Source organism: Dipteris shenzhenensis, chromosome 24, assembly GCF_047967505.1.
Source record: "Dipteris shenzhenensis isolate YYH24624 ecotype China chromosome 24, Dip_SZ_1.0, whole genome shotgun sequence".
Lineage (NCBI taxonomy): Eukaryota > Viridiplantae > Streptophyta > Polypodiopsida > Gleicheniales > Dipteridaceae > Dipteris > Dipteris shenzhenensis.
The window spans coordinates 47,615,381-47,643,017 of NC_141619.1; the positions used below are offsets into that span (position 1 = coordinate 47,615,381).

At 42.5% G+C, this 27,637-nt stretch overlaps 1 protein-coding gene across 1 annotated transcript; it reads left to right on the forward strand.

Annotated features, from left to right (window-relative positions):
• The first annotated feature begins 6,949 nt into the window (after nt 1-6,949).
• On the forward strand, nt 6,950-8,751 carry LOC147886695 (uncharacterized). Its single transcript, XM_087395883.1, has 2 exons — nt 6,950-7,585; nt 7,691-8,751. Exons 1-2 carry the CDS (start codon nt 7,180-7,182, stop codon nt 8,287-8,289), a joined length of 1,005 nt encoding a protein of 334 aa, XP_087252009.1. The 5' UTR covers nt 6,950-7,179; the 3' UTR covers nt 8,290-8,751.
• The last annotated feature ends 18,886 nt before the right edge of the window (nt 8,752-27,637 follow it).

The following is a 27,637-nucleotide window of genomic DNA, read 5'->3' on the forward strand; positions in this document are numbered from 1 at the left end:
TAGATATACAAATTTGCATCAAATGGGCTCCTCTTGAACCCATTTTGCACAAAGTAGGCATCAATCCGATGGTACCATGCTCGTGGGGCTTGTTTCAGCCCGTAAAGTGCCTTCTTCAATTTACATACTTTACCTTCTGAACCAGGGATCACAAAACCTGGTTGTTCCACGTATACCTCCTCCTTGAGATCTCCATTCAAAAAGGCAGATTTTATATCCATCTGAAACACGGGCCAACTTCCCTAGGCTGCTAAAGCCAAAACACGACGAATTGTGGTTAGTCGAGTTGTGGGAGCAAAAGTATCCTGATAATCAAAACCATGTACCTGTGCGAATCCTTTTGCCACGAGCCGAGCCTTGTACTTATCCAATGTGCTGTCGGACTTGTACTTGGTCTTGTACACCCACTTGGTGCCGATTACCTTGCATTTTGGTGGTCGATCCACAAGGTCCCAAGTGTTGTTCTTCATTATGGAGCCATACTCCAACTGCATAGCCTCCATCCACCTATGATCACCCTGTGCCTCTTCAAGACACTTGGGTTCTTCAGCACGGATCACCTTTGTCATCAAAGCATAGTTGACCAAGTGTTCCTGCGCCCTTCTTTGCTCCTCTAATCTCTTGGACTGGCAGTGTTCGGATGGTTCCTCCTCAATGGCTAGAGGTTCTCTGCTATCCAAAAGCTTCTTTACCCACTTCGGGAATGGCCATTGCCGTTGTGGTTCTACAGGATCTTCTTCCTCTTCTTTATCTTGAATCCTCCCAAGCACCGTTGGGGGAGTTCGGTCTGTTGTTGTACTGGATGGATATCCTAGTCCTGGTTGTCTGGGAAGGAAGCATCCTCCTCCAATTGATGTGGCTGTTCTGAGAAGACCACATTGCGACTTACTATTACCTTCTTGGTAACAAGATTATAGAGACGGTAACCCTTCGCCTCTTCACTGTAGCCCAAGAAAATACACTTCCACTCTTCGGTTCCCATTTGGTCCTATTAGCATCAGGGACATGCACAAAACAGTCACATCCAAAAACTTTGAAATGTGCGACTGAAGGTTTCTTACCAAAAAAGGCCTGTAGTGGAGTCATCCCATTCACAGCCTTCATGTAGCTACGATTCAGAATGTAAACTGCTGTGTTACATGCTTCAGCCCAGAAAGACTTTGGCAAATCTTTCCCTTTCATCATACTCCTGCCCATTTTGCAGATGACGCGCATCTTGCGCTCTACTACTCCATTTTGCTGTGGTGTATGTGGCGGGGGGTTCTGCCTCTTGATCCCATGACTTTTGCAGTAACTTTCGAATTCACTTGATGTGAACTCACCACCTCAGTCTGATCTCAACTTCTTCACCTTCCTCCCCGTTTCTTTCTCGACCATTACATGCCATTCTTTGAACTTACTAAAAGCCTCATCTTTAGTCTTCAGGAAGTATATCCATATCCTTCTACTATAGTCGTCGATCAGCGTCATGAAGTAGTAGGAACCATCCAAAGATTTCGTCTCCTTCTTTCCGTAGAGATCCGTGTGAACGACGAGCTCTAAAGGAGCCTTTGCCCTGCTGGCCTCTTTAGGAAAGGGCTACCGATGCTGCTTGCCCATCATGCAAGCTTCACATACATCGGGCAGATCTATAATTTCTGGTAGGTCTGCAATCATTCCAATTTTATGCATCTCCTTTATAGAACTAAGGTTTAGATGACCAAACCTCTCATGCCACAGCTTAGTGTTGCTCACATCGGCTCGAGCACTAAAAGCTGAGAGTTCGTAGATGTTGTTGCACCGTGTACCTTTACCAATGACCTTCCCTTGAAGATCCAAAATCTGTGCACCATTCTTATCAAAGTGAACTTTGAGGTCCCGATCCCTAATCACAGAAACGGACAAATTCTTTTTTATATTTGGCACAAAAAGAACATCAGACAACTATTTTACAACTCCATCTGACTTGAGAGCAATCGTACTTTTTCCTTTTACTGGACATTTTGCATCATTGCCGACTACTACCACAATGTCATTCCCTACCAGATGTAGAGAGGTATACCAATCCTTCCGACTGGTCATGTGGCGCGATGCACCACTGTCAATAATCCAAGGTTCATCCGCAGGTACATGAACTGCCTCCGTGCAAATCTCCTCAATTGCTTCGAACAGCTCTACTGGTACTACCTGCGTGTTGTTGCTAGACTCTTTCTTTACTCCATTCTTCTCATTTGCAATCTCCTTTCGGCACTCATTCTGCTTGTGCTCTGCCTTATTGCAATAGAAGCACTTGATCTTCTTCTTTCTCTTTTTATCATCAGAAGAAGATGGGTTACCAGAGTCCTTATCCTTACCTTTCTTTGATCCAGCTGAGAAAGCTGAATCTTCTCCAGTCCTCGTCTTTTGACGCATCTCCTCCTCTAGAAGCATCGCACTGAAATCCTCAAAGTTGAGAGGCAAATTTCTGTTCTACATATTCAGCACCGTAACCAGACCGTCATATTTTGGTGGGAGAATCCGTATGCACCTTCGTGCTAGATTCTCGCTGGTGATGGTGATGCCAATCGCAGTCATCTGATCACGCAGATTCTTCACCCTGGTGATGAACTTCTCTGCCGTTTCAGACTCAGACAGTTTCTCGTTCACGAGTTGAGTCTCTAGATTCTGAATCTGCATTTGATTCGTGGTCTCATACTAATTTTTCAAGACCGTCCATGCCTCCTCTGTTGTGGTGACATGTTGAATTAATGCCATGACAGAATCACTTACACTACATACAATAGAACACAGTGCATCTGCATTTCTTCTTGTCCACGCGAGAATCTCATCCATAGTTGGTACTATCTGTTGTCCTGCATTGGCTAGATCAGGTCTCGCAACTGGCTTCGCGTCCACCCCAGTAGCAGTATCCCAAAGCTCATATGCGCTTAGGATGGTCTTCATCTTGAACTTCCAGAGTGGATAGGTAGTGTCGTCCACTTTCTGCTTTCGTCGAACGGTGGGATTCGCTGTCTTGCAGGCTGGGCCATCTCTCACAATCTGCTCGCAAACAGAAACACACTACCAAATCTTCTTGCTAGAGTTCAAGCTCTGATACCATGTAAGAAAACAATACAACGTTTGTGCTCAACAGATAACAGGATCTCGTATGCAAGAGAGAAAAGCAGATAGTATGGAGAATCAAAAATTTGATTACTGTAAAACTGATACAATAGATGGCGCAGCCTCCCAGCTGTGGGCTCCTGTGTGAGAAGCTTCGATGGCATTCTAGAAACAATAGAGGATGGAGGCTCGATGCTAAGGAATCAGGGTTGTTGTAGCCAGTGATGATGATGGGCTTCACGGGCTTGCTCTTATATAATGACAGAGACAATAGTGTCATGGGAAAAATTGGCATAAAGGCACTTCCTGAACTGCCTATCTTGCAAGTAGCCCATACCCTCCCATAAACAGTGGTTATGATATTAAAGAGAACATCTTTGCTCGTTGACGATCCAATAAGCTAGCACCAATAGTAGCCAACATTATTAAGCCCTGGTTCAACACTTTGCCTTGCAGAATTGGTACTCCTCAAGCTTTTGTGGTAATGTTCATGAGAATGGATGTGGGACTTGAAAGAAAATATTTTCCATGCTAAAGATTTCTCTACTCTCTCAAAATCATAACCATAGCATTGCAGGACTTTAGAAAGGCAAATCTATATTCAAATGAATACAAATTCGACTTCCATATTCCCAAAATCACTCCATACATGAAGAAAATAGGAAAAGGAGGAATCACAGAGTTGCTTAGTTGCTCTCTTATTAGCATTGCCTTAAACCCTTAAAGCACTAGTAATGGACATGTTTTGAGTTTGGATAATGTCATCCTTAAGGACTCAAGCCCTATTCCCATGCGATTATTTTTGGTTGACTATATTTTGTGTTACAATGCATGCTGAACTATACTCGGCTTTGAGTAGAGTTTACCTTTGAAAACGGGCAATTGTGGCCCCATGTTGTAACTCACACACACCATGCTCACACACACACGAGGAAGGGTGTGTAGGGATTTATACCCAAACCTATTGCCCCCTTGTTATTAGCACTGCCTAGTTTGAGATAGTGCTATAGTAGGTAGTGCTATAGTGGAGGATTGAAGCTCTTTTGTTAATCATACAAGAATCAAGCAAATGCCTCTATGTGATATATACTAGAATTAACATCTGCTTTTTGTACCAGTGAGCACTTTGTATCTCATCTTGTTCTTGAAATGAGTAATTTTTTGAAAATCAATTACAGAGACAATAGTGTCATGGGGAAATTGGCAATGCACTTCTTGAACTGCTGCATATCTTGCCAGCAATAGCTGGCTATGTTGAATTGTGAGGCAAATATTTTAGGATGGATTGAACCAATTGCATTACAAGCTCCCTTGGCTGAGTGCTCTTATACTATAGTAGCCATCTCTTTTTCTATGATCCTTCAACATTAACATGTTCAAATCTCCTCTATTTTAGAGCAGCAGGGTTGTCTTTCCACATTCATTTGGATAGACATCAAATTGCCTCTTCTTTAGAGTACTATGTGTGCATGGGCCACAAACGCATTCAATGCGGTGCCACTCAAAGTCTCCCTTTGGATAGACTGCTACCTCCAATAGAGACCTTAGGCTACCAAACTTGGTTGGCCCTCGTAACACATGACAAGGATCTGGGTAGCATACAGGTTCCACATTCATTTTTAGGACATGGGCATCTATTTCCATGGAGAAATGCTCCAACATGACCAGATCTCAAGTCATTCAAAGCTTGCCGGTGAATGTTGAAAGCATAGAGGACTCAACAACATCAAGCAACAACATCACTCAACACCAAAGGTCAAGGATAAACCACCCTTAAGGACTCGAGTCTAGTCCCATGTGATTATTTTTGGTTGACTATACTTTGTGTTACAATGCATGCTTAACTATACTCGGCTTTGAGTATAGTTTACCTTTGCAAAAGGGCAATTGTGGCCCCACATTGTAACTCACACATACCATGCTCACACACACGAGAGGAAGGGTGCATAGGGATGTGTACCCAAACCTAGTGCCCCCTTGTTATTAGCACTGCCTCGTTAGAGGAGCTATAATGGAGGATTGAAGCTCTTTTGTGAATTTCCACTTGTAATTCTTTAAAAAATTAATTAAGTTTATTGCCGTTTATCCTACAAAAGGCACCTTTTAATAGCCCAACTCCCTTCAAAACTCGTGTGGTTTCTCTAAAAGCTCATGCTTTTACCACTATACTACTTGTGCACCCTTGTTCATTGATATGGAGCCGCAAGAATATACTATTGGTAACGGACATGTTTTGAGTTTGGATAAGGTCATCCTTAAGGACTCGAGTCCCAGTCCCATGTGATTATTTTTGGTTGGCTGTATTTTGTGTTACAATGCATGCTCAACTATACTCAGCTTGGAGTACAGTTTACCTTTGAAAAAGGGCGATTGTGGCCCACATTGTAACTCACACACACCATGCTCGCACACACACGAGGAAGGGTGCGTAGGGATGTGTACCCAAACCTAGTGTCCCCTTGTTATTAGCACTTGCCTCATAATGAGGCAGTGCTATAGTGGAGGATTGAAGCTCTTTTGTGAATTTCCACTTGTAATTTTTTTAAAAACTAATTAAGTTTATTTGCCATTAATCCTACAAAAATCACCTTCTAACAACCCACCTCCCTTAAAAAATCGTGTGGTTTCTCATGCTCTTAGAGCACATTCCCATGCAAACGAAACAATCGTTGCAGAATTTTCGATTGCCTAAAACTGTACATTGCAGGCTCACACTAACATCGGGACTTTGAGGAGGGATAAGTGTAGTATTTGGTTTCCCTGTAAGTTCGATACCGTGTAGCAAATAAAACCATCGGACTTCCCCTTAAACGTCGCTCCCAATGTCAGAATTTTGGTAGCTGAGAGCCTTTCCTATGTTCTCAAGCACCTTGCAATTGTGGAGCCTGAAAAATAGTGGACGTTGAGGTGGGCAACACGGGAATGCCCTCTTACCAATAGACTCCTTGTGCACCCTTGCCCATTCATATGAAGCCGCAAGAATATTTGTCGAGTTTAGGGTGGGAGCTTGGACATTCCCAAGTTCCAACGAGCGTGGAGTTTAATATGAGAACCTCCCACGTTGAAGAGACTAGAAGAGCTCATAAATTCTTGGATGTATGAAAGCATTCCATGTTTGCCAACTTTTCATGTTGAAAATTTGGGGTGACAGCTGTGATATGCCACCTTCCTCCCCCATCGCCATTGCCATTTCTTCGTCTGTCTTCTCTTATATCAGTCTCTTCAGACTTCGCTTTGCTCCAGAGCTCAGACCCAAGTACTGTAGGACCGTCTCTTTGTCCCTCAGAAAAGTAGAATTCTTTCGTAGCTTCTTAACGCATCGTCCCCTGACACCCCGCACCTCGTTTCTCTCTCCTTCCAGTTCACGAGTTGTTCGCCACCCCTTGAAGAACCAAACAGTTCAACAGTCTGTCCGCGCTCGCCTGAGTGTTTGTTGTGGTAAGAGCCTCCAGGTAGAAAGAAGCTAGATCCACGAACTCTGTTTCAATTCCCTCTACGAGCTGATCGCGTCACAGCGTAGGTTGGCTTGGCGAACCATATGTGTGTTGATTTGTGTGAATAACAGCCCCAAGCTGGAACCAATGTTCTCTCTGATTCGCAGAGAATCACAGCCTAGCAGAATCATACCCACTTGTAGCAGAATCATTGTAGGGATTGAGGTCCGATTTCCCGGCCAGAGTGTCGGTCACGGGGTTTCATGTGTGTGTGCGGGAGCTGCGTGTCTCTTGGTAGTATGGCAACGTCGTAGAGAGAGTGGTGGGGTGGTGGTTGCGCCTGCCGACCGAGCACCTGGGATAGAACTTGAAACATCTTGAAGGGAGTCAAGGGACTCTTCCGAAATTGACGACTCCCTGGAACTCTGACCTAGAAATCCATGGCGAAACTCGAGTCGCCAGAAGCTCTGGAAGGGATCTGCCCGCTGGCATATTCAAACTGCCAGTGGGGAATGGATGGTGCTTCTCGTGATGGCCGAGCAAGTGGTGAATCAAAGCCTCTCACAACGGAAATCACGACCGTCGCGAAAAGCAATCCAATATGCTTGGAGATTCGATTTTTTTGACAGTGGGCTCCTTTAGTAAATAGATCTCGTCTGCGAGGATGTTTGCGAAGATGGATTCTGTGGGGTTCGTGACAGTCCTGGCGATTTCGGGGGGTGTCGTCTTGTTGGCTCTAGGCAAGCAAAAGTGGCAGTTCCTTCTCAAGGATTTCTTCTTCGGAACGGCAGATGGGACGATGAGCGCTTCTGGTTCTCACGCTGAGTCTCACAGCAAGCTCGGCGTCTTGCAGCTGGCTGACCTCCAACTCCAAGACGAAGCGTTAAAGGGAGAGTATCGTTTTGCGAAGGCCGCCGGGTGCGAGAATGAGTTTATAGTTTCCTCTCTGAATGTCGCCGGCGGCTTAGAATCCGTGTCAATGCTTGCAAGCGCGAGCGTGGGATCGTCGGGATGCCTTGATGAGGGTTCTGTACTGGATTTCGAGTCGAGAGGCGAAGCTCTGCTGTCAGGTGCGTTTGAGTACAGCGTCGATGCATCTATGGTTTGTTCTATTTAGTAATGCAGCGTTGGATGTGATTTTTGTGCCTGGAACTCACTCATGGATGTGAATGCAGGAAACGGCGGGAAGAAGAAGGACGTGAAGAAGGTGCGCTTTGCGACGGAGGTTGTGGAGCCTGAGGGGGACAACGAAGAGTACAGGAGGAGGGCGAGAGGTGGAGGGAGGGAGGCAAGACGAAGAGTGCTGAGATCGTCGCGAGAAAAGATGGGAACCTCGGAAGGCAGCGCTTGGGCGATGGATCGTCGAGTTCCTGCAGCACACGATGAATCAACTGCAGCCGCAGTCGTCGCCGCAAACATCTCGCAGCCACCATCTTCATCATCGTCCTCCTCCACAAATCAGCAGACATCATCATCATCTTCCCCCTCTACGAATCAGCAGAGGCAGAGGCAGCAAGCGGAATCTGGAGCTGCGCTGGCCGCACCATCTTTTTCTTCTTCTTATTCGTTGTCGTCGTCGTCGTCGTCGTCGAATGGGAGGCAGAAATTGTCGTCGTCCGCAAGAGCTGAAGCTGATAAGGAGGAGAAGCTGGAAGGTAGCAAAGCGGAGGTGCGGAGGCATCAAGCAGCGCAAGGGAAGTTGCCGCCCAACTGGATGGAGCTCTACAGAGGGAAGTGTAGGTATCGATCAGAGCAGCGAGCTGCGCAAGGGTGAACAACAAGTGAAGTTCTTCAGCTCAGACAAGAACCGTTCTCGTCTCCAGTGATATTATTTCTTCTTGCTAGATCCAACAAAGAGCAGACTGTTCCAGCATTGTTAAACAAGTTCTGTCTTGTCGCTGCTGTTGCCTAGATATCACAGATCATTTTTTAGGTGCTTTGGCTTCGTCGTTGTGGAGTCGATGGTTCTCTGTCTCTGCTTGTGTGTGTCTCTTTCCCCCCTTGCTTTATAATTTACACACCATTGGGAAAAGACATTTCCTCAATTGGCCTCCAAAGCACTCTCTAATCTCTATACTCTTACTCATTCTTCTCGGAAACCCAGCCCTGAAATTTGAAGCCTTCAATGACCTTCAAAGCCCTTTAGGCATTCTAGGGAAGGCCATTGGAAAATTTGAGGTTGCAAATGAGGGCCAACAATTGAACAAGGTTGCAAATTTTTGCATATAAATAGATGTATTTACCCCTATTTACTTACTTTTGAAGGCCAATGACATATTTTGTCCTTCAATATGAAGGTAGGTTAGGGCAGGCCTTCGAATTTCAGGGTTGCTTCTATCCATTCTCCCTTCCCTTGGATGATTTTAGTGGAGGGGTAGGATAGGGTAGTGTTTATTAGTGTTAATTGACCTTTAGTGGCGTTGGGCAAAGGTTTAGCGATTAATTTAGTTTTTTGGGTGGAAGGGTCAAGAATCTTGGATACGTCTTTTCTCTAAGCGTCTTGGTTTGAGCACATTTTTCTAAGCATGGCCTATATTGTGATTTTATAGACAATTTTATCATAACATTATACACCCTTTAGTCATTTAACTACCCCATAAAGATATTATATACATTTCTATCCCACAAAGATGTTATAACATCACACATCCTCTAGTCATAAAACTATCCCACAAAGATGCAATATACATTTAATTACATTTCTTTCCAATAGGATTTAGGGTTTATAAGGTCCCTTTATTCACAAAACTACTTTTCATGTCTACTTCATTTCAACACCCTCCACCTACATCATCCATCATGCATACTATCCTGATAGATAGTGATTTATCGATGAAATGATTGCAAGTCACATGGTGTAGGATTTAGGGTGCAAATTTGCATGCATCTAGGCCGAAACATTTATTAGTTGCATCAAGGAGATACTTTAAGATTCAATTCACCATGATATCATTTGTACACAACTAACATGTAAACCTTAACTAAGATATGACATGATTGTCACATCTCTAGCAAATAGAAAAAGTTTTATGAAACCAACACGCTTGAGTATGTGATAGCAATATTCTTGAATATGTTGATATTGAGAGAAATGTTCATAGGCACTCACAGAATGTACTAAATGAAATCTTTTTGCAAGACACTACAAAAGTTATGAATGTTCAGTACTAGTGCATCACAAGCAAAATGGATTGCTCGAAGGGAAAAACTCTTGTCAAATCACTAGACGTAATCTTCTTTACTAATGTCATCCACATAAATATTGCGATGATGCCTTCTCTCTCTGATGGGAGCATCGAATGCAATATCATTACACATCATCTCATCCATAGCACCTGCATATAGCACCTGCATAAGAAGGCAAAAAGCTAAAATAGATCAATCAATATCGATGCCTCATTGATAATAATATTCTCCAACAAATAGGTTTAAACAGATAAAACAAGAAAGTAGCATACTTACTAGTCATTTGGAAGATTAACAACCATTTCCACATCCTCAGAATCATTTAGGTCCCATAGTTGCTTAACACATTTCCCTTTCCTTTCTATCCATCTAAAAATGGTTGCAATATAGAATTGCAAATGTCAGGATCATTCTCAATAGATAAGCATGCTCTCCTAGAATGCACGCATGCCTTTTGCATAGAACCAGTCCCAACACCCAAGTCCACCACATGTCTAGAAATTGGACACAAAAACTCCAAGAAGTACAACATCATGCATGGAGCCTCCTCTAATGCACCTCTCCATGTAATACTCTCTCCATGCTTTATAGTTTGCTCACTTTGGTAAATAATGATGAAACAAACTACTTCCAAAAGCAATGCCTAATTTGGTACCAACCACACAGCATTTCTAGGATTACAAACATAAGACATACTAGCCCGATGAAGAAGCCATAAAACCACAACATCCACCTAAAGACAAGAAAAGAATAAGACTTACGCTTAGTACAAGCCATTTCATTATATAAGAGCTTAAATTCTTTCAACAGGTCATTGTAAGACAATTGTCTCACCTTATGATCAATACCATCAGCTTTGATTGTGCAATATGCATCCAAGCATTGCATGTACATTCGACATGAAAACTCCAATCTATTGATCCTAGCATAATGCTCAACTAAATGAAGAACATGAGGAGCACACATAACTTGGACCCAACCATAATCTGAAACAATTGTGGCTACTACTAGCAAGGAGTAGCGTACATGGTCCCCTGTTAATAAATACCAAGATGGGGATGTGGAATCCTCTACTCCAAGAGATTCTAGCTATGTAGGCAGATCAAGAATGATAAAATCTATAGCCCAAGCAATACTCTTACCATTTCTCATTTTTCTTTCACCTCCGAGACCCACAAAGTATTTCTTCAAGTCTATATAGGCTTGTGTGAAGTTTGAGATAGACAATTGCTTTCCAAACTCGACATAATCATAGCACCAGACCTTGCAATGTGAAGCATCACATGTGCCACTCCCAATCAAAGTTAGAGAGGTCAATGGAATGTACAAAAAGCGGATAGACCTATCTTTCTATTTATATCCTTTCAAAATGGGTGTAGGTTGCAGTACCTGCACATCTGTATCCACACCACATATGTAAAGACACAAAGTGATAACAACACATGTTACACACACAATTAACAACTTGAAAAAAGATCAAGAGAACTTACCATTATCAGTACCACGATTTTTTGGTGGCCTACCACCCTTCTTTAGTTCCATACTTGAATTCTTATTCTTTTTAGTCATCTTCTCAAGTGTTTTTTGAACCCCAATGACTGCATCATCCTTGTGGATTGAATTTGAGCTTGATAAACCCATTTCTCCCTTTTTATGCTGTGTGTACAGCTCTACCTCCTCCTCGATGCAACAACCTTTTTTCATATCGAGCCATCATGGGCAATTCTTTCTCTCCCACTCAGAGAGCACTTGCTTCCCTTCTTTTTCTATCATTTTTGGAGAGTGCATGCATAAATTTAAGTACTGAATTTTTGTCCATACTTGACATATGGACAATAAATTTTCAATCTTACTAACATCTTTTAAGGATTGCAAGAATTTGCATACAATAAGAGTCTTAGTACACAAGTGAAATACTTAAGAATGGATTTTTAATTGAAAAGGAAAAAACATGTATTTGCTTACCTAAATACTAATCGTCGGGATGCCCTCGTCATCTCTATTTGTCTTGTTGTAGCTGTAGCAATAGTTAGGCAACAATCATTAAATCCTTTAGATCTTCATATGCTTTTCAAGTGTCTTTTTTTCTTCCTCTGAAAAAGGTGATAAGTACTCATTCACATCACATGAACACATTGTCTTTGTGTTGTACAAATAATCCTTGAGATTTGTTTTAATAATTGCTATCTCATTGAGGCTAAATAATGAAAAAAAATATAGTTTCAAATATATTAAGAATTGTTCACAAAATCCTTAAAAGCTTGAAAAACGGTAACACATATAAGTAAGAAACCTCTCCTAACTCACACTTACAGATTGAACCTTTGAAGAGCAGCTATTAGCTTCATTTCTGTTTCTTTCTCTGGAGTAATAGAGGATAAACAATTGGATGAGGAGTTTGAGCAAGAGTTCCTTGCTGTACTTGATATTGGCCAAGGGAAGGATGTTATTGAATCTCTTGCAATCAATTCTAGAAAGATTGCTCCCTTGATCCCATTATGTCGTTATGTTGTAAACACAAGAGTGAGAGGTCTACGAAGTGATATGAATATTCTAAAGTAAGCTCTAGAGGTTGAAAAATATATTCAATAGAAGGGAATGTTTATTTTATTTACAACACTTTCAGATGGTGTTTCACAAGAGGTGATAGATGAACTTAAACAATCATGGGATTCTTGTTGGAGGGATGTAAATGCAAATTTTGAGGCACAGATTGGTGATGATGCTGATTGGTCATTTTTATCTCGAAAGAAGTTTTTTGTGTGGGAGGGGAATCATCATACTGTTGCATGGATGTCTTTAATTGAAGAGAAATTCAAGACAGCAAAGGCAAGGCATATTCTAATTTCCTCTTCTTAGAAGATTCCTCCACAATTATAGTAGTGTCTTCAAAGTCTTCCATCTCCTTGTCCTCTTCAACTCCAACTTTCACCTCTTTTTGAATCTCTAAATGTGGTGAAGATTCCACTTGCGAGCTTCTCCTGCTGCTTGTCCTTCCACCTCTCCTACCTCAAGTGTGTGCGAGAAGCGAGTTTTTTTAGCGAGTTTTAAAGCAAGTTTTTTTTTCCAACCAATATGTTTTGTTCCACCTATTCCACTTATAGCATCTCTCTCCCTCTCTCTCTCTCTCTCTCTCTCTCTCTCTCCTTTTTGGTCGGGATAATTCATCTTTTTTTTCCCACCAGTTTGGGCAAATTCTTTAGCTCAAAAAGGCTTCCAAAGGAGATTTAGCATGCACATAATCACAATTAACAAGAGAAACGAGCTCATTTAATGTGTTCTGATTGTTTTGATACCAAACATGACTATATTAAGACATTTTGAGCAGAAGTTGTGAAATTCTTTTAAAGCCCAAATTGGCATCCAAAGGAGGGCGCCCTTCTCTAGATGCCAATTTGGGCTTAAAAAAATTTCTTTGATTTTTTTTTTAGTCTCTCTCTCTCTCTCTCTCTCTCTCTCTCTCTCCCCGCTAGTTTGGCCTAACAAAAGTTTCACAACTTTTGCTAGAAATATTCAAACTTAGTCATGTTTGGTATCAAAACAATTGGAACACATCAAATGAGCTCATTTCTCTTGTTAGTTTCATGAAATTCCATCTCTTCTCTAGAAGCTTTGTTGGGCTAAAAAGTTTGCCCAAAATGGTAAAAAAAAAAGACAAATCATCAAGTCGAGAGAGAGAGAGAGAGAGAGAAAAGGATTTAAAGTAAAAATTTTAAGCCCAAAAATATCTAAATATAGTCATGTTTAGTATCCAAACGATTGGAATACATCAAATGAGATCATTCCTCTTGTTAGTTTCAAGAAATTTCATCTCTAGGGCAATTTTGTGCATGCTAGCTCTCCTCTGGAAGCCCTTTGGGGCAACCCAAATTGGTGGGACCAAAAGACATAGATAGAGATAGAGAGTCTACACATAGAACGAAGATAGAAAAGAGAGAGAGAGAGAGAGAGAGAGAGAGAGAGAGACTTCAAGAAGATGAAATCGGGAAGCTCTAAAATTAAAATACATGGCTTTTGTTTTTACAGACTACGTACCATACAAGCTTGCTAAGAGAGAGAGAGAGAGAATTGAGAAGTTGTAAAAATGAAATGAAGGCCTTTTGTGTTTACAAACGACACACCATGTAGACTTGATAAGGATCAATATGAGAGAGAGCGAGAGAGAGAGAGAGAGAGAGAGAGAGAGAGAGAGAGAGAGAGAGAGAGAGAGGATGCCGTAAAGAGAGAGAATAGAGAGAGATGTCTTGAGTGGAATAGTTGGAACAAAACATGCTAGTTGCTAAAAAAAACTCGCTCAAAAAACTCGCTTCTTACCCTTCCCCTCTTGCCTCCTCTTTCTCCTCTTTCACCTCTCCCCCTCCTCTCAGATGTTTTTAGTCTTACCATCCTGCCAATGTGACAAAAAAACATTTAAAAAAATCAAGGAAAAAAAAGCCCTCGCATGGCATAGAATCGACAACACTCCTCTACCACCTCTTCTGACAACACTCCTCTACCTGTAGTTGTGCAGATGGCAATTTAGTCTAGAAGGCCTCCACTTTAGTTTTCTTTCAAAACTTACACTATGCACGTATTTGTTTTGTTTACAACAATTAAACAAGATAATGCAAGTTCTTGTCAAAAAGGCATTTCAGGAAAAGGTAATGTTACCAGCAAGTCAGGGAACATGACATAATTCTGACTCCCACAAAGGTTATAGAAAGACTAACCGGAACAACCCAAAACTGAAACAGCTTTGGCAGTCGAACCAAATGTTGTCTTGTTGTGAACCTTGAATATAAAGTAGTAGATACTACCATGTCGTTAGGAAAAAATATTAGAGAAAGTACCAACTATTAAAGCTTTTATCCACATCAGACCTTAAAGATTGAGCAACAGAAAAGTAAACTATAAGACAAAACTACTAGATTCTGGCAATAAGTAGAAAACAAACTAGAAAGTATCCAAATGCAACTGTATTTTCTTTGTCTAACTTGCATTGAATATGACCTAGATAAATCAAGAGACTGGTCAAAATTAAAGCTAGTGCATTTCCATCTTGAGAGGTTCATTGTCTATTGTGCATTCTCTCTTGAGAAGTGCCTTCTTCTAAAAAGCAATGTAAAGCACTCTTAGTTACTTTTTGTAGAACCAGTGGACTTGAAAAGCAAGGGTATTGAATGCATTGTTTCTTTGCTTTTTGGCAGAAGGCCCTTTTCTACTACCTCGCAAGCCAATTACGTGATCCAAACTCTTCTATCCGTCACCATGTTCTACTTTGATAAATACTCTCTGTCCCTTGACGCTTCTGCTCCACACTCACTTCCGTGACCATGGTGGCTACTCTCTACCTTTCGCCTTCCACTCAGGGAATGTTGAAGCAGGTTCTAATGCCACATAGAGGCTGAGCCTCGCACTAGCACACAAGAAGCATGTTGATTTTCAGTGCGTCAATCTAAAGAGCATCTGACATGAATGCATAGTGTTTTATGCTGATCCAACTGCAATTTTGTTAAGTATGCAACTAACTATGGCTCCTGTGAGATTAGAAGAGATTTCAATTTAATGCCTTTCTCTTCATCACCTTCCCAAGGCCTCCTTCACCCCATTTCTCTGTCGGTCGCACCTCCATTCCTCTCTCATCCTAGGCATGGAGGCAGAAGAGGACCAAGCGCATAGCCCCCATGATGATAAGAATGGTAAGTGCAGGATGCAAACTCCTCTCTATTGGAGGTGCTCGAGAGCGTGCCTAAAGATTAAAGGTTTAGAACAATCTAATGCACTGCCTGGTGACAACTCAAGTGCTGAACACCATCTGGCTTCAAAACATGGCAGTGGAAATGTACCTATATTAGAGGAGAAACATGCAAGGGACGCATGTCCGTCTGATTTAGGTATCACATAAAGGAGAACTAAAGAACAGGTCCAAGGGGAAATTGTCAGAGTTTGGTCAATGGTGGAAAATTGTCAATCAAATTGTTTTCTGTGGAGCACACAGCTGATCCTTTCCTTAGATCTACATTTTTGGTTGTGGTGAGTCTCTTCTTCTGCATGATTTGCGTTATTTCTGAACAGCTTGTGGAACAGTCGTGGGAAATTGTCTAATGTTTTGGCTTTGTTTGGTCCCTCCCGCAGAGGAAAAGTATTCCTCTAGAGCCATTCGGGCGCGGCTCTCCGTTCGCCTTGGACTTTCGGACAGACAACTGAAGATGTGGTTTAACCATAGAAGGTTGAAGGACATAAAGTCTAGAGAAGACGACGATCCTATTATCCCAGCCAAGAAGGTGCAACAGAGGGACAAGTCTCTTCCGATGAACAAGAAGAATCACTGTAGTTGACAATTGGTTTTGCAGAGATGTCATCCATATGGCTATTGAGATATGGCATGGAATTGCTACTGTAGAGTGGAGGAAAAGGAGCGAGCCCCAATACTCTGGTAGAACAACAAACAAGGTTCCTGAGCATGCGAATAAGAAATGCAAATTCTGAGAAGATTGTACCTGAAAGGGAGGAAATGAACGTTGGCGAATGTGAGCTTGCAAGGAAAAACTAGAGATGAGCGAGCAAGGGAGGAGGGATCAAACGGATTTTAGAGAAAGGGAGGAGGGATCAAATTGAATGAAATATCTGAGAGAAGATAGAAAGGCAAGCAAGAAAAATCCATCTAGTCTTGGACATAGAGTCTTCTTGCAGGCAGTGAGGCAAGTGAGGCGAGCTTGATTGATTCAGTGTGTGAGGACAGAAGGCAAAGGAAGCAGAAGCAGAAGGCAAAGGAAGTAGAGAAGGCAAGAAGGGGGAGGCGAGGGGTTGAGGAGACCTTAGGGAAAATTTGAAATTAATAGACCCCTTTCATCGACGAAAGGGGTCTATTGGCCTTTAATTTTCCAATTTGCAAAGCTCAAATACTAGGATATATATTTGTAGAGCTTGGCATCCCCTTCCCTTGTAAAGATCACTTTTCGTGGTGAGGGACTACCACCTGTCCTTGAGTGACCCACCCATGTACTTAATCGTGCCCCTTTATTAACATTTTTCATCTTTATTATTTCAAATCATTATAATCGATGCGTTTATTTTATCCACCATGACAAGAGGACATAATGGCTATGGGACCGCTACCAAACCATGATATGAATTGGAACCATGACTTATAATGATTGTCATTGGAATTCGATTGCTAATGAGAATGCAACAATGATGAGTGATCATTTAATTACACATTATTACTTTGACTACATGAGTGATGAAGGGCAAATTGATGTGTGTGTGTGTGTGTGTGTGTGCGCCTATGGGCTTGGAGTCCTATGCAAGGAGTGTGTGAGTGTAGATGTGCTAGAAGGTTCTAGTGACTTGGCAAGTTAGGTATGTCAGGTTGGTGTGATGTGTGGATTTGGAGTGATCATAGGAGGTGACTGATTGAGATAATCATAGAGATGATTGTGGATCTGGGATCTACCAACATGGAGGCAGTTACCTATATATGTAACCACTCATGAATAAAGAAGTGTTCATTGTGCTTCATTGCTCCATGTATGAACCAACATGTGGTATGAGAGCTTGTTGAGAATCCTAGTGCCTAGGAAGAGAATCCACGAGATTCTTTGAAGATTCCCTCTTCTTCCCCAAATGGAGTTTTGTTCCACCTTCCATCTATGAAATTCCTTAAGCCTATTCTCCACCTACAAGCCACCATTGCTCCTGCCCTTTCAGCTGTAGATTCCCCTAGTTAGGGCACACTTCCACTTGGGATGAATTGAAGAAATAGTGCTTCTACAGCCCGTGCTGATACTCGCTTCATCCTGTGTCATTTCTAACAATTCAGCTTGCTGGAGCCACCATTTCCAAAATGGTATGAGGATACTAAGATGACCCTATGGGCTACCTGCTAGTGAAATATGAGGGGAAATGGCAAGGGAATGAGGAGAAACTGAAGAAAAACCAGTTGGGTTGACATGGCTTTTGCAGTTGGAGAAGATGCTACTACCACGGGTGGTGTGATGCTTCATTTGGTCTGAGACTTGCACTAAGTCTTCTCCTTCTAAGTAACTTTGATTTCACAGCAAATTCCCTCTACTTGATGCTATGTGGAGTGAGGTAGCAATCCTCCAAGGTTCCTCTGTTTTCTGCAAGCATTTCTAGACTATTTTTGAAGTTTGATGCTACACTAAATGCTAAGGTGATGCTTGAGAAGTTAAAATACAAATCAGAGATTCAGAGATTCTTTTTTCAATTTAGAGAATGTTATTTGAAGCTCAATTGATTTTGATTTCTTGAAAACATGCCAAGTTCTCAATCTTCTTCAAATGCCAAGAAGACTACAAGGATAAAGTACAAGGTAAGAAGACCCCAGTTAAGAGGTTATGGGAGAAGCCAAATGGTTATGCATATGACAAACAACTAGGATTTTCAGAATTCTTATCTAGCAATTTGAATCTATATGGTGAAGGTGATTTCTTTGCTAAGAAAGATTGATCTTTTGTAAAGGGATTATACACTGCCATTAAATTTGGTAAGACCTTCCTAAATGGCCTCCAAACTCAAAATAGATAAGTTTGAGGGAGAGGGGTTTCACACTTGGCAGACCAAACTGAAATTTATTCTCATGAAAAAGGGAATATGGAAGGTGGCTAATGGAAAAGAAACTAAACCTACAACTAGGGAAGGAGAAGCTTCATGGCTTCCTAAAGATGAAAAAGCACTAGCCATAATTGCTAGATTGGATTGAGTGATTCTTTTATCTACCACATTAATGGATGTGAGACTGCTCATGCTACATGGACTTATCTTGAGCATGTTTTTGGAGCACAGGGGAGATGCTCTAAGTTTAGCTTGCTCATCAAGTTATTTGATTTAAAATTGGATAGAGGAGAATCCATCTCTTCACATCTAAATTCAATGAAGAGAATATCGACACAATTATCTGGCATCAAGTTTAATCTTGATGAAGATATTGTAATTGCCATCTTACTTAGAGGTCTAACTGAAGAATATGGCACTATTGTCACCACACTCACAAATATACCAGAGATTACTTTGGTGGAAATTGAAGCATCCCTCTTGGAAGAGGAAAGGAAGATCAAACAATAGGACACAACTCACCTGTGTATGCTTACTAAGCAAAAGAAAGCAATACATATCTAGAAGATAACTCAAATGTACACTAAAAACAAAAATATATATATAGGTAGATACAAACTACAAAAATTGCCAAGAGACATACCAACACCTTCAATAAACAACCACTAAGGTAAGGTACCAAATCTAGGTCCCATTGATGTAACCATTATAGTAGAATCCTCCTCCTCTACCATGTGCTCTATGTAGGCTACCTCAAAGTTACATTACCCCTAGAAAGCTATAAGATTTCATTTTTTATAAAGCCCCCTCAACGCACCTTTCCATGCTCTCCTGGAAGATGTAGCTCTACACCTGGGTATGCCAAAGTGGTTGGGACTTTTTCTCATGCAAGAACTCACTCTCTAGCCTCTATACTGATATGGAAGTACCCTAATCTAATGCTTCAGTTGGATGACCCCTACATTGGCTAAGCTAGTTTGTCAATTGACTAGACCCACCTAGACTAGCACATCTCTACTAAGCTAACCTATCTTGGAGTTTATGTAAGCTCCTATTGAGGGTGCCTATTTTTAAGACACCTTTCCTATAGTGCATTATTTCCTAGCAAGCTATGCATTTTCCCAAACAATGTTGCTATAGTTGCCATACCTAGTACTACTATATCATTGGCCTTTTGCATATATTCAGTGTTTGTAGTCGTACCATTGACAATATCCTTTATATACTCAATACACTTGTAGTACAGTTAGCCGAAAAAGAAATCAAGACAAGAGGCTAGACACTAAGCATGGTGACGCTCAAGGGCCATAGAGGAAAGGAGAACATGAGGCGAAACGTTATCATGGGAGGGGAAATGGGATTAGAAGGGGAGGGAATGAAGAGGGAGACTATGGCACAAGGGGAAAGGGAGAGGGGAAAGAGAAGCATGTACATGATGGGAGGAGGAATGTAAAGATGGAGAGGTCAAGGGAAGAGGACCATGCTTTATTTGAAAGAAAAAGATGAGAGGGAAATATCAAAGTACTAGCTAGGTGGCTTTACAAGAATGGGCGTGTCTCATCAAGGAATAGCCCCCTCCTTTTATAGCCAAGAGAGGGGCTATCTCCCAATAAATGCATCCTCCCACATGTATGGTGTGTGTGGAAAAGTCTCCCATGTGGGCTAGGCGGTTATGCACTCTCAATTGTGTGCGACAACCCTTTGCCTCATTTTTCCACATAAATCAAGCCCCATATCTCAAGTCTATGATACTTCCTTGGTCTCTCCCAATTTTATAATATGTTCAAACCTCTAGGAGGACAAGTGGAGGGTTGGCACAAGGAATCTTGCCACCTCATCCTACTTTCCTCATTATTTAACTTGCTCTCTTGGACCTTCTATACCTCCCCCACATGAGCCTACCCTATGTCTCCACCTATTTTATATTACTTCTCCCATGGAGTTTGAGCCATATCTCACTAAATGCAGCCTAGGTGGAGGGGTGGCACATGGAGGAGCCATGCCACCTTACATTTTATAATACTACTACCATGGATTATGTACAACACACCTTATGGGTCCTCTTACGTGGAAGGGTGGCACATGCTCATGCCCTACCACCTCAACCCTGGGCCCTATGCACACCATATTTTATTATACTATTGCCACACATACAAACACACACTCATATTTATGCCTTTTCCCTTAGACAAATTTATCCATAACAGTTCCCCCCCCCAGGCAGGGAATGCATAGCATTTCCATGCCTGGGTCCATCACGCACAAAGAAGGGCTTGAGGTAATGCTTGTTGATCACCTTCTTGCCATATGGTTCATGCAGCTCCTGAACTTGTACAGACCCATTGCTACGTTCCTTGATGACTTTGTATGGACCGGTCCATAGTGGCAGAAGCTTCTTATCCATTTGGTGGTTCAATCAGTTATCAAAGCATAGCACAACATCCCCCTCAGCAAAATGTCTTTCCCATCCCTTGCGAATCTTAGCATCCAAGCGGGCCTTTTGTCGATTCTTTTGGATCTCTGTTTGGTGTAGTGCAAGGCGTCGGGTTTCATCTAGCTTCTCAAGTTGCACCAAATCTGGCCTTTACATGTTCATCTTCTGTCATCCTCTGTTCTTGTGCCAATCTCAAGGCCAGAATCTCTATCTCTAGTGGTAAAACTGCCTCAGTTCCATACACCAACTCAAAAGGAGTGTGACCTGTAGACATTTTATGAGTGATGTTGTAAGCCCACATGGCTTCAATGACCTTCTGATTCCACTAGCTCCTGTTTCCTGTGGCCATTTTTCCCATGGTTTTACAAAGGAGGCCATTGGTCTGCCCTGTTTGACCCATGGATGCCGGATAATAGAGGCTAGAAGTGTGATGATCAATACCCATGCGATCCATGAGTAACTCCACTACTTCATTTAAGAATGGACTCCCATGGTCAGAGACAATTTCCATGGGTGTCCCAAACCTTGTGCAGATACATTCAAATATGAAATTTGAAACTGTCTTACCATTTACAGTGGGGAGGGTGATAGCTTCAGCCCAGTTAGTGACATACTGAGTGGCTACCAAAAGATACTTCTTTTTGCAAGCAGTCATGGGCAAGGGCCTGACAAAATCTATTCCCCACTTCTAAAACGGATGGATGGACATCACTGGGTGGTGTTGCCCAGGACACAAATCCTTCCTACCAAAGAATTGGCATGGTTCATAGGTTTTGCAATACAAAGTGACATCCTTGAACAAGGTCGGCCAATAGTATCCAGCATGTAAAATCTTCTTATCACTGGCATAGTGACCTCCACAAAATCCATCATGATAATGTTCAATACCTTAGGCACTTCATCTGCATCAATGGCCCGTCTTAGTACCCCATCCATGCTGTGATGGTACAACACTCCATCAAAGAAGGTGTAGCGCCTACTATCTCTGCAGATCTTCTTTCTCTCATAGCTAGTACTTTCTGGAGGAAATGAGAAAGCAGTTGGAAACCTATAGATACCACCATACCATGGATCCTGAACTTCTATGGCCACTACAAGGGTTACATCGAGGCACTCCTCTAAATCAATCAAAGCATTCTTCAAGTTGGAACAACCCCCTTTTACAATTTTGAAAGAAAAATCATATTCTTGTAGAACTGCCAACCATTTGGCCAACCGGCCCATGGGATTTGGTGATTGAAGAACTTGCTTTGCAAGACCAGTGCTACTGAGTATAATGAAGGACTTTCTAGCCACATAATGCTTAAATTTCTCAATGCAGAACACCAAAGACAAGGCATGCTTGTCAGCCTTTGAATAGCATCGCTCAGTGTCGAGCAATTGTCGAGAAGCAAATCGAACGGGATACATGAACCGATCCTCCCCTTGCTGGAGAAGAATACCTGCCAGAGTGTGCTCACCAAACCCAGGATTGATATAGAAAGTCTTTGACAATCTGTATTGCATATAATGGGTTCTGAAGCCTGAGCATTCTTGATTTGTGCAAACCCATGATCACAATCCTCATCCCAAGAGAAATCAACCCCATCTTTTAATAGCATAATCATGGGTCCTGTCAAAGCAGCATATTGATCAATGAAGCAGTGATAGTATCCTGCTAGATTGACAAATGAGCGTACCTGATGTTTGGTTGTTGGTGGGGAGAGCTTGAGGATAGCTTCTACCTTCTGGGGGTCAGGCTCGACGCCCTTAGATGAGACAATATGTCCTAGTAACCTCCCTTGAGTGGCTCCAATGGTGCATTTCTCAGGGTTGAGACTGCCATTCGCATCATTGACCCTTTGGAAGGCCAATCTAACCTTCATGACGTGCTCCTTACATGATGAGAATATACAAAAATCATCTAAAAACACCTCCAAGAAATCCCCCAAATAAGGAGCAAACACCATTTGCATAAATCTTTGAAAGGTAGCAAGGGCATTGGTGAGGCCAAATGGCATTACTTTGAATGCAAATGTCCCCCAGGGTGTGGCAAATGTGGTCTTCGGCAATTCTGATTTGATAAAACCTAGAGTAACCATCACAGAAAGTATACATCTCATGACCACTTACCTTCTCAAGAATGAGGTCTTGAAAGGGAAGAGGATGATGATCCCTCTTGGTGGCCGCATTGAGTTTCTTATAGTCGATGCAGACCCGCCACTTGTTGTTTTTCTTTGGGGTGATGACCACTGGTGAAACCCATTCAGTATTGTGAACCGAAACAATAAACCCAGCTTCTACAAGCTTCTGCAACTCCGAGCACAAAGCATCGGTCTGTAGGGGCCCTAATCTTCGATACTTCTAAGCCACAGGCTTCGCATCAGGCTTCAGCTCTATCTTGTGCTCTATGGCAGTCACATGGCAAAGGTGGTGGTAGCTAGTTACAAAGAGGTCAGGGAAATCTTTGAACATTTCTAGGAACTCATCTTTCTCACTTGGAGTGAGGTCTGGGAAAAGCATAGATTCAAGCTATTGAGGACTAGCTGTTACCTTTTCTGTAGGTGGCAGGGTCGGAGACACCCCCATCATGTAAACTTCCTCCTCTGAGAACTCCTCTCCCCCATCTGATTCTTCCATTGATTCAGACACCGAGGATGAGAGAGTATCACTGTCTTGCTCCTCTTCTTCTTCTGGTTTCGTAGCACCTGGTTACATCGGGATCTTCTCCTTATAAGCACCAACAAAAGACATGTTTCCTGTCTTCTAATAGCTGACTGCATCACTCTTTCTCAACCATGGTCTCCCGAGTATGGTTGGGTAACTCCTACCTATATCTTCAATGTCCACTACATAGAAATTGATGGTGGTGGTCAACCCATTGATAGTGATGGGCAAATCCTCAATGACTCCCAGGGTGGCGAGTCGTCTGCTACCTTGATTCGAGTGGAGGAATGCTTTGTACATTTCAAATTCAATTTCTTCATGATTTGGGGCACCATGATATTACATGCAACTCCCCCATCAACACACACATTTTTGACACAGTAATTATCTATGATGACATCGACTATATGTGGGTGCCGATCAATTTCTTCAAAGATAGAAGATACCTCCCGTACCTTTTCCTTTTTCTTGCTCCTCCTTGTTGAGAGCCCTTACTACAGCTCACGTCTCACCTTAGGGCTTAATGCTATTAGTTGAGGGAGCGTGATGCTTAAAGAACGATGAGCAAGGTCCTGAACGACCGAATAGTCTTCTTGCCCCGTGCCGATGGGAAAATCCGAGGGCGACCACTTACTCCTGCGGGATCTTTTAGTCTTCTCTGTTGGTGGGTCTACCATCTCAGCATCTGAGGGCTCTGAGAAGGACACCTTCTTCCTAGGGCAGCCTGGTCCACGGTTTAGAGAGGGGTCCGAGGTGGTACAACTTCCTTTCCCAAGGTCAAGGATCTCTACATCAGAATCCTCAGTGCCAAATTCACTTACAAGATTCACCCTTGGAATATTGGGACATTTCGTGCGATAATGACCCTTCTGGTGGCACTCGTAGCATACAACATTAGCACGATCTCTTGGAGGGCAATTGGCTTGATTAGCCGAAGATCATTCAGGGCCTTGGCTAGGTCATTGACTCCAGGTTCTATTGCAGGGGGGGCCTCTTTAGCTAGAGGGGCCGAGGGAGTAGAAAGTAGGGGGGCTCCTGGGCGACGAGGCTGGGGAAATCTTCGAGGCGGAGGGTGAGAATATACACCTTGTTGAGGGTAAGCATTTAAGGAAGGACCATACATTTTGAGGTGGAGGCGATGGATACATCCCTGATGAGGGGTGGGTGTATGCCCCTGAGTTAGACCCCCCAGGTCATTGTTGCAGGAATTGAGGGGGTTGCGGAGGGACAATCGTCTTCTTTGAAGTGGGTTCAGACTGAACTTTATCAAACTTTTGAGCAATCTCATGTGCTAGCACCATAGTTTCTGGATTCTCCCATTTAAGGTTGAGGCAAAATTCGTCACTTGCTCCTGCTACAAGGTAGCCCAACACATGCAGAGTCATTCCTGCTCAAAATCCGGCATTGTCCTCCTGCGTGGCAATTAAACGGGTCCAGGAGCACGACCGCTCGATCCACATATCGACGCACCATCTCACCTTCTGACTGCTTCAAGTTTGCCTCCTATAGGTACATACTCTGGCTCCTCTTCTTTGCCAAAATACTCAATCATTGCTGCTGTCAACCTTGGCCAGCTTTGGCAAACGTCTTCGGCTTGCTTCTCATACCACACTTGAGCCAAACCCTCTAGAAATGTGGGAAGAACCAACAGCCATCTGTCTTCAATAAGAAAGTTGAGAGAAACACAATGGTGCTTGAAGGCCACAAGATACTCATTTGGATTTTCTTCCACCCATCCACAAAGCACGGGAATGTCAGCCATGCTTGGAAGATGGAAAAGAGAGAGGCAAGATGAGGCTTATCTATAGACAAACAATAGAAAGAGGAAGATTAAACTGAAAATCGGGTGAAGATACATCCACAAAGCACACATAGGCAGAGTAGGGTGTGACTAGTGTATTGTGAAATACTACACGGGAAGAATCTTCAGCATAGAATAGCACATAGACAATCTTAAAAGGACCAACCCTCATGATATCACATCCATCTTTACAAGCGAGTGTTAGAGACACGGCGCTGCATGAGGTTGTTCATCAAGGCAAACAAGAATGCCATGACAAATGTCAACAATTGGAGAGCTTGCACATCACCTTCAGCTTCTTCCAGTTCTTGTAATCACCATGCTATTTCTTCAAAGGGTGTGCAGTCTGGCATCCTTCTTTTGAGCAATGTCCTTGAGGACCTTTATGATGATCTTTCGAAGTCGGTAAACTCGTATCAAGTATGCCCAACACTTAGTTTCATGATGATCACAACCTTTGCATTCCTTACAAATGATCACCCTCCTTCGTGGCTTGCAGCTTTGTTGGGGTGGTGCTTCCACTCACGTCATGCGTGATTGAAGTATAAGCTTCACGTGCCAAGAAATCAGCAACTAGATTTCGAGCTCGAGGGATATGCTAAATTTTTACCTCTTCAAATTGGTTGCAAAGTTCCAATGCTTGTTGATGTCATGGAACCAAGCCTTTGCTCCGCACCTTCCACCTTCCACTAACTTGTTCACACACTAGTTGAGAATCTCCTTGCAGTTCAAGTTGCTTGATGTGATGCTCTTGTGCCTTTTGTAGCCCAAAAATGAGTGTCGAGTACTCAGCTTGGTTGCATGTACTTGCAGGTGCATACTTGCTATAACAATACTCCTCACCACCTGGTGAAGTGAGCTTCACACCCATGCCAGCAGCCTTGGTCAAAGGTTTGTAAGCTCCATCAAATTGAAGGATCCAAAATGTCATCACACCAAGACTAAAATTCGGACATCCCAAGTTTCTCGGTAGTCCAAGATAGGTAGAAGGAGAGGGTGGGGAGAACTCAACACTTGAGCCAAACGTTCAGCACCAAATAAACTTGCAATATTTTGTTGATAGTTTATCTTTAGACAAAAAAGAATTACAACTTGAAGCTCGAAATGAGGCACAAAAGGTTGATTAGGTACAATGGATTCCTTGGTCGAAAGATTACCAACCATAGCCGAGGCCTAGAAACCTTTGTAGTGAGATTGAGAATAAACCATTCAAGATGAGCTTATCCACAGGAATTAACAAGTTGATGCACCGAATCTCCCCCCAAGCTTGGGGAGCATCCCACCCTTCGATGAAGGACACCCTTTTAATTACCTCCGAAGCAGCAAGTAGCTTGATCACCGCATAAAGAGTAGAATTAAAATCAAAGTTCTCCCAGCGTATCAATAGTTCTTCACCTTGAACCAACCACGGTGTATCATCCCACCCATCGTCTCCTTGGACAATCAGCCATTGAAGGTTGACATGTAGATCGAGAAAGAGATCTCGCCAATTGGTAACCGTAATGAGCAGAGGACTAGGCACCAAATCCTTAAACTCATCGAGAAGTGACATAAATATCTACCCTCCTCGTGTGGCGTGCGTCCGTGAAGTGGACTTGGAAAAGTTTCGAATCAGCGATCTAGCAGGAGATGTGAATAGAGCACATGAAATGAAGTACTTTTGCTTTTTATAGCAAGAGTAAAGTCCCCACAGTTAGAGAGTTACAGTTCCCGAGATTTCAATATATAAACAAAAATCATTACATTTTCATCACTTCCAACTTGTTGGCCCAATGATAAGTCTCCCTTTTGTGAAGGGGGAGGTCTAAGGTTCAAATCCTACTTTGTAATAAAAAGAGAGGAGAGGAGAGGAGAAGGAAAAGAGAAAGAGAAGGAGAAGAAGAAGAAGAGAAGAGAGAAGGGGGCGCGGGATCTGCTGTTACAGTTTTGCAGAAACTCAGAAAAACTGTCCGCGACCACAGGACACAGGAGCCCACAAAATTGTCGCGTGGGTGAACATTGTAGACGCGCGATGAGCCTACCCTATATGGAGGGAATAACCCAATATAATATCCATCTCCACCTATTTTATATTACTTCTCCCATGGATTTTGAGCCATATCTCACTAAATGTATCCTAGGTGGAGGCGTGGCACATGGAGGAGCCATGCCACCTTACATTTTATAATATTACTACCATGGATTATGTACAACACACCTTATGGGTCCTCTTACATGGAAGGGTGGCACATGGTCGTGCCCTGCCACCTCAACCCTGGGCCCTATGCACACCATATTTTTTTATACTATTGCCACACATACAAACACACACTCATATTTATGCCTTTTTCCTAAGACAAATTTATCCATAACAGTACCCTCCATACTTATTGCCCCTGTGTTCTATTTTGTCCTCAACCTTTGATCATTTTCATGCTATAGTTGTGTGTTGTCAATAGACACATTATACATGAACTAGTGTACAAAGTCACATATCCAATACTATTATGATTTGGGTAT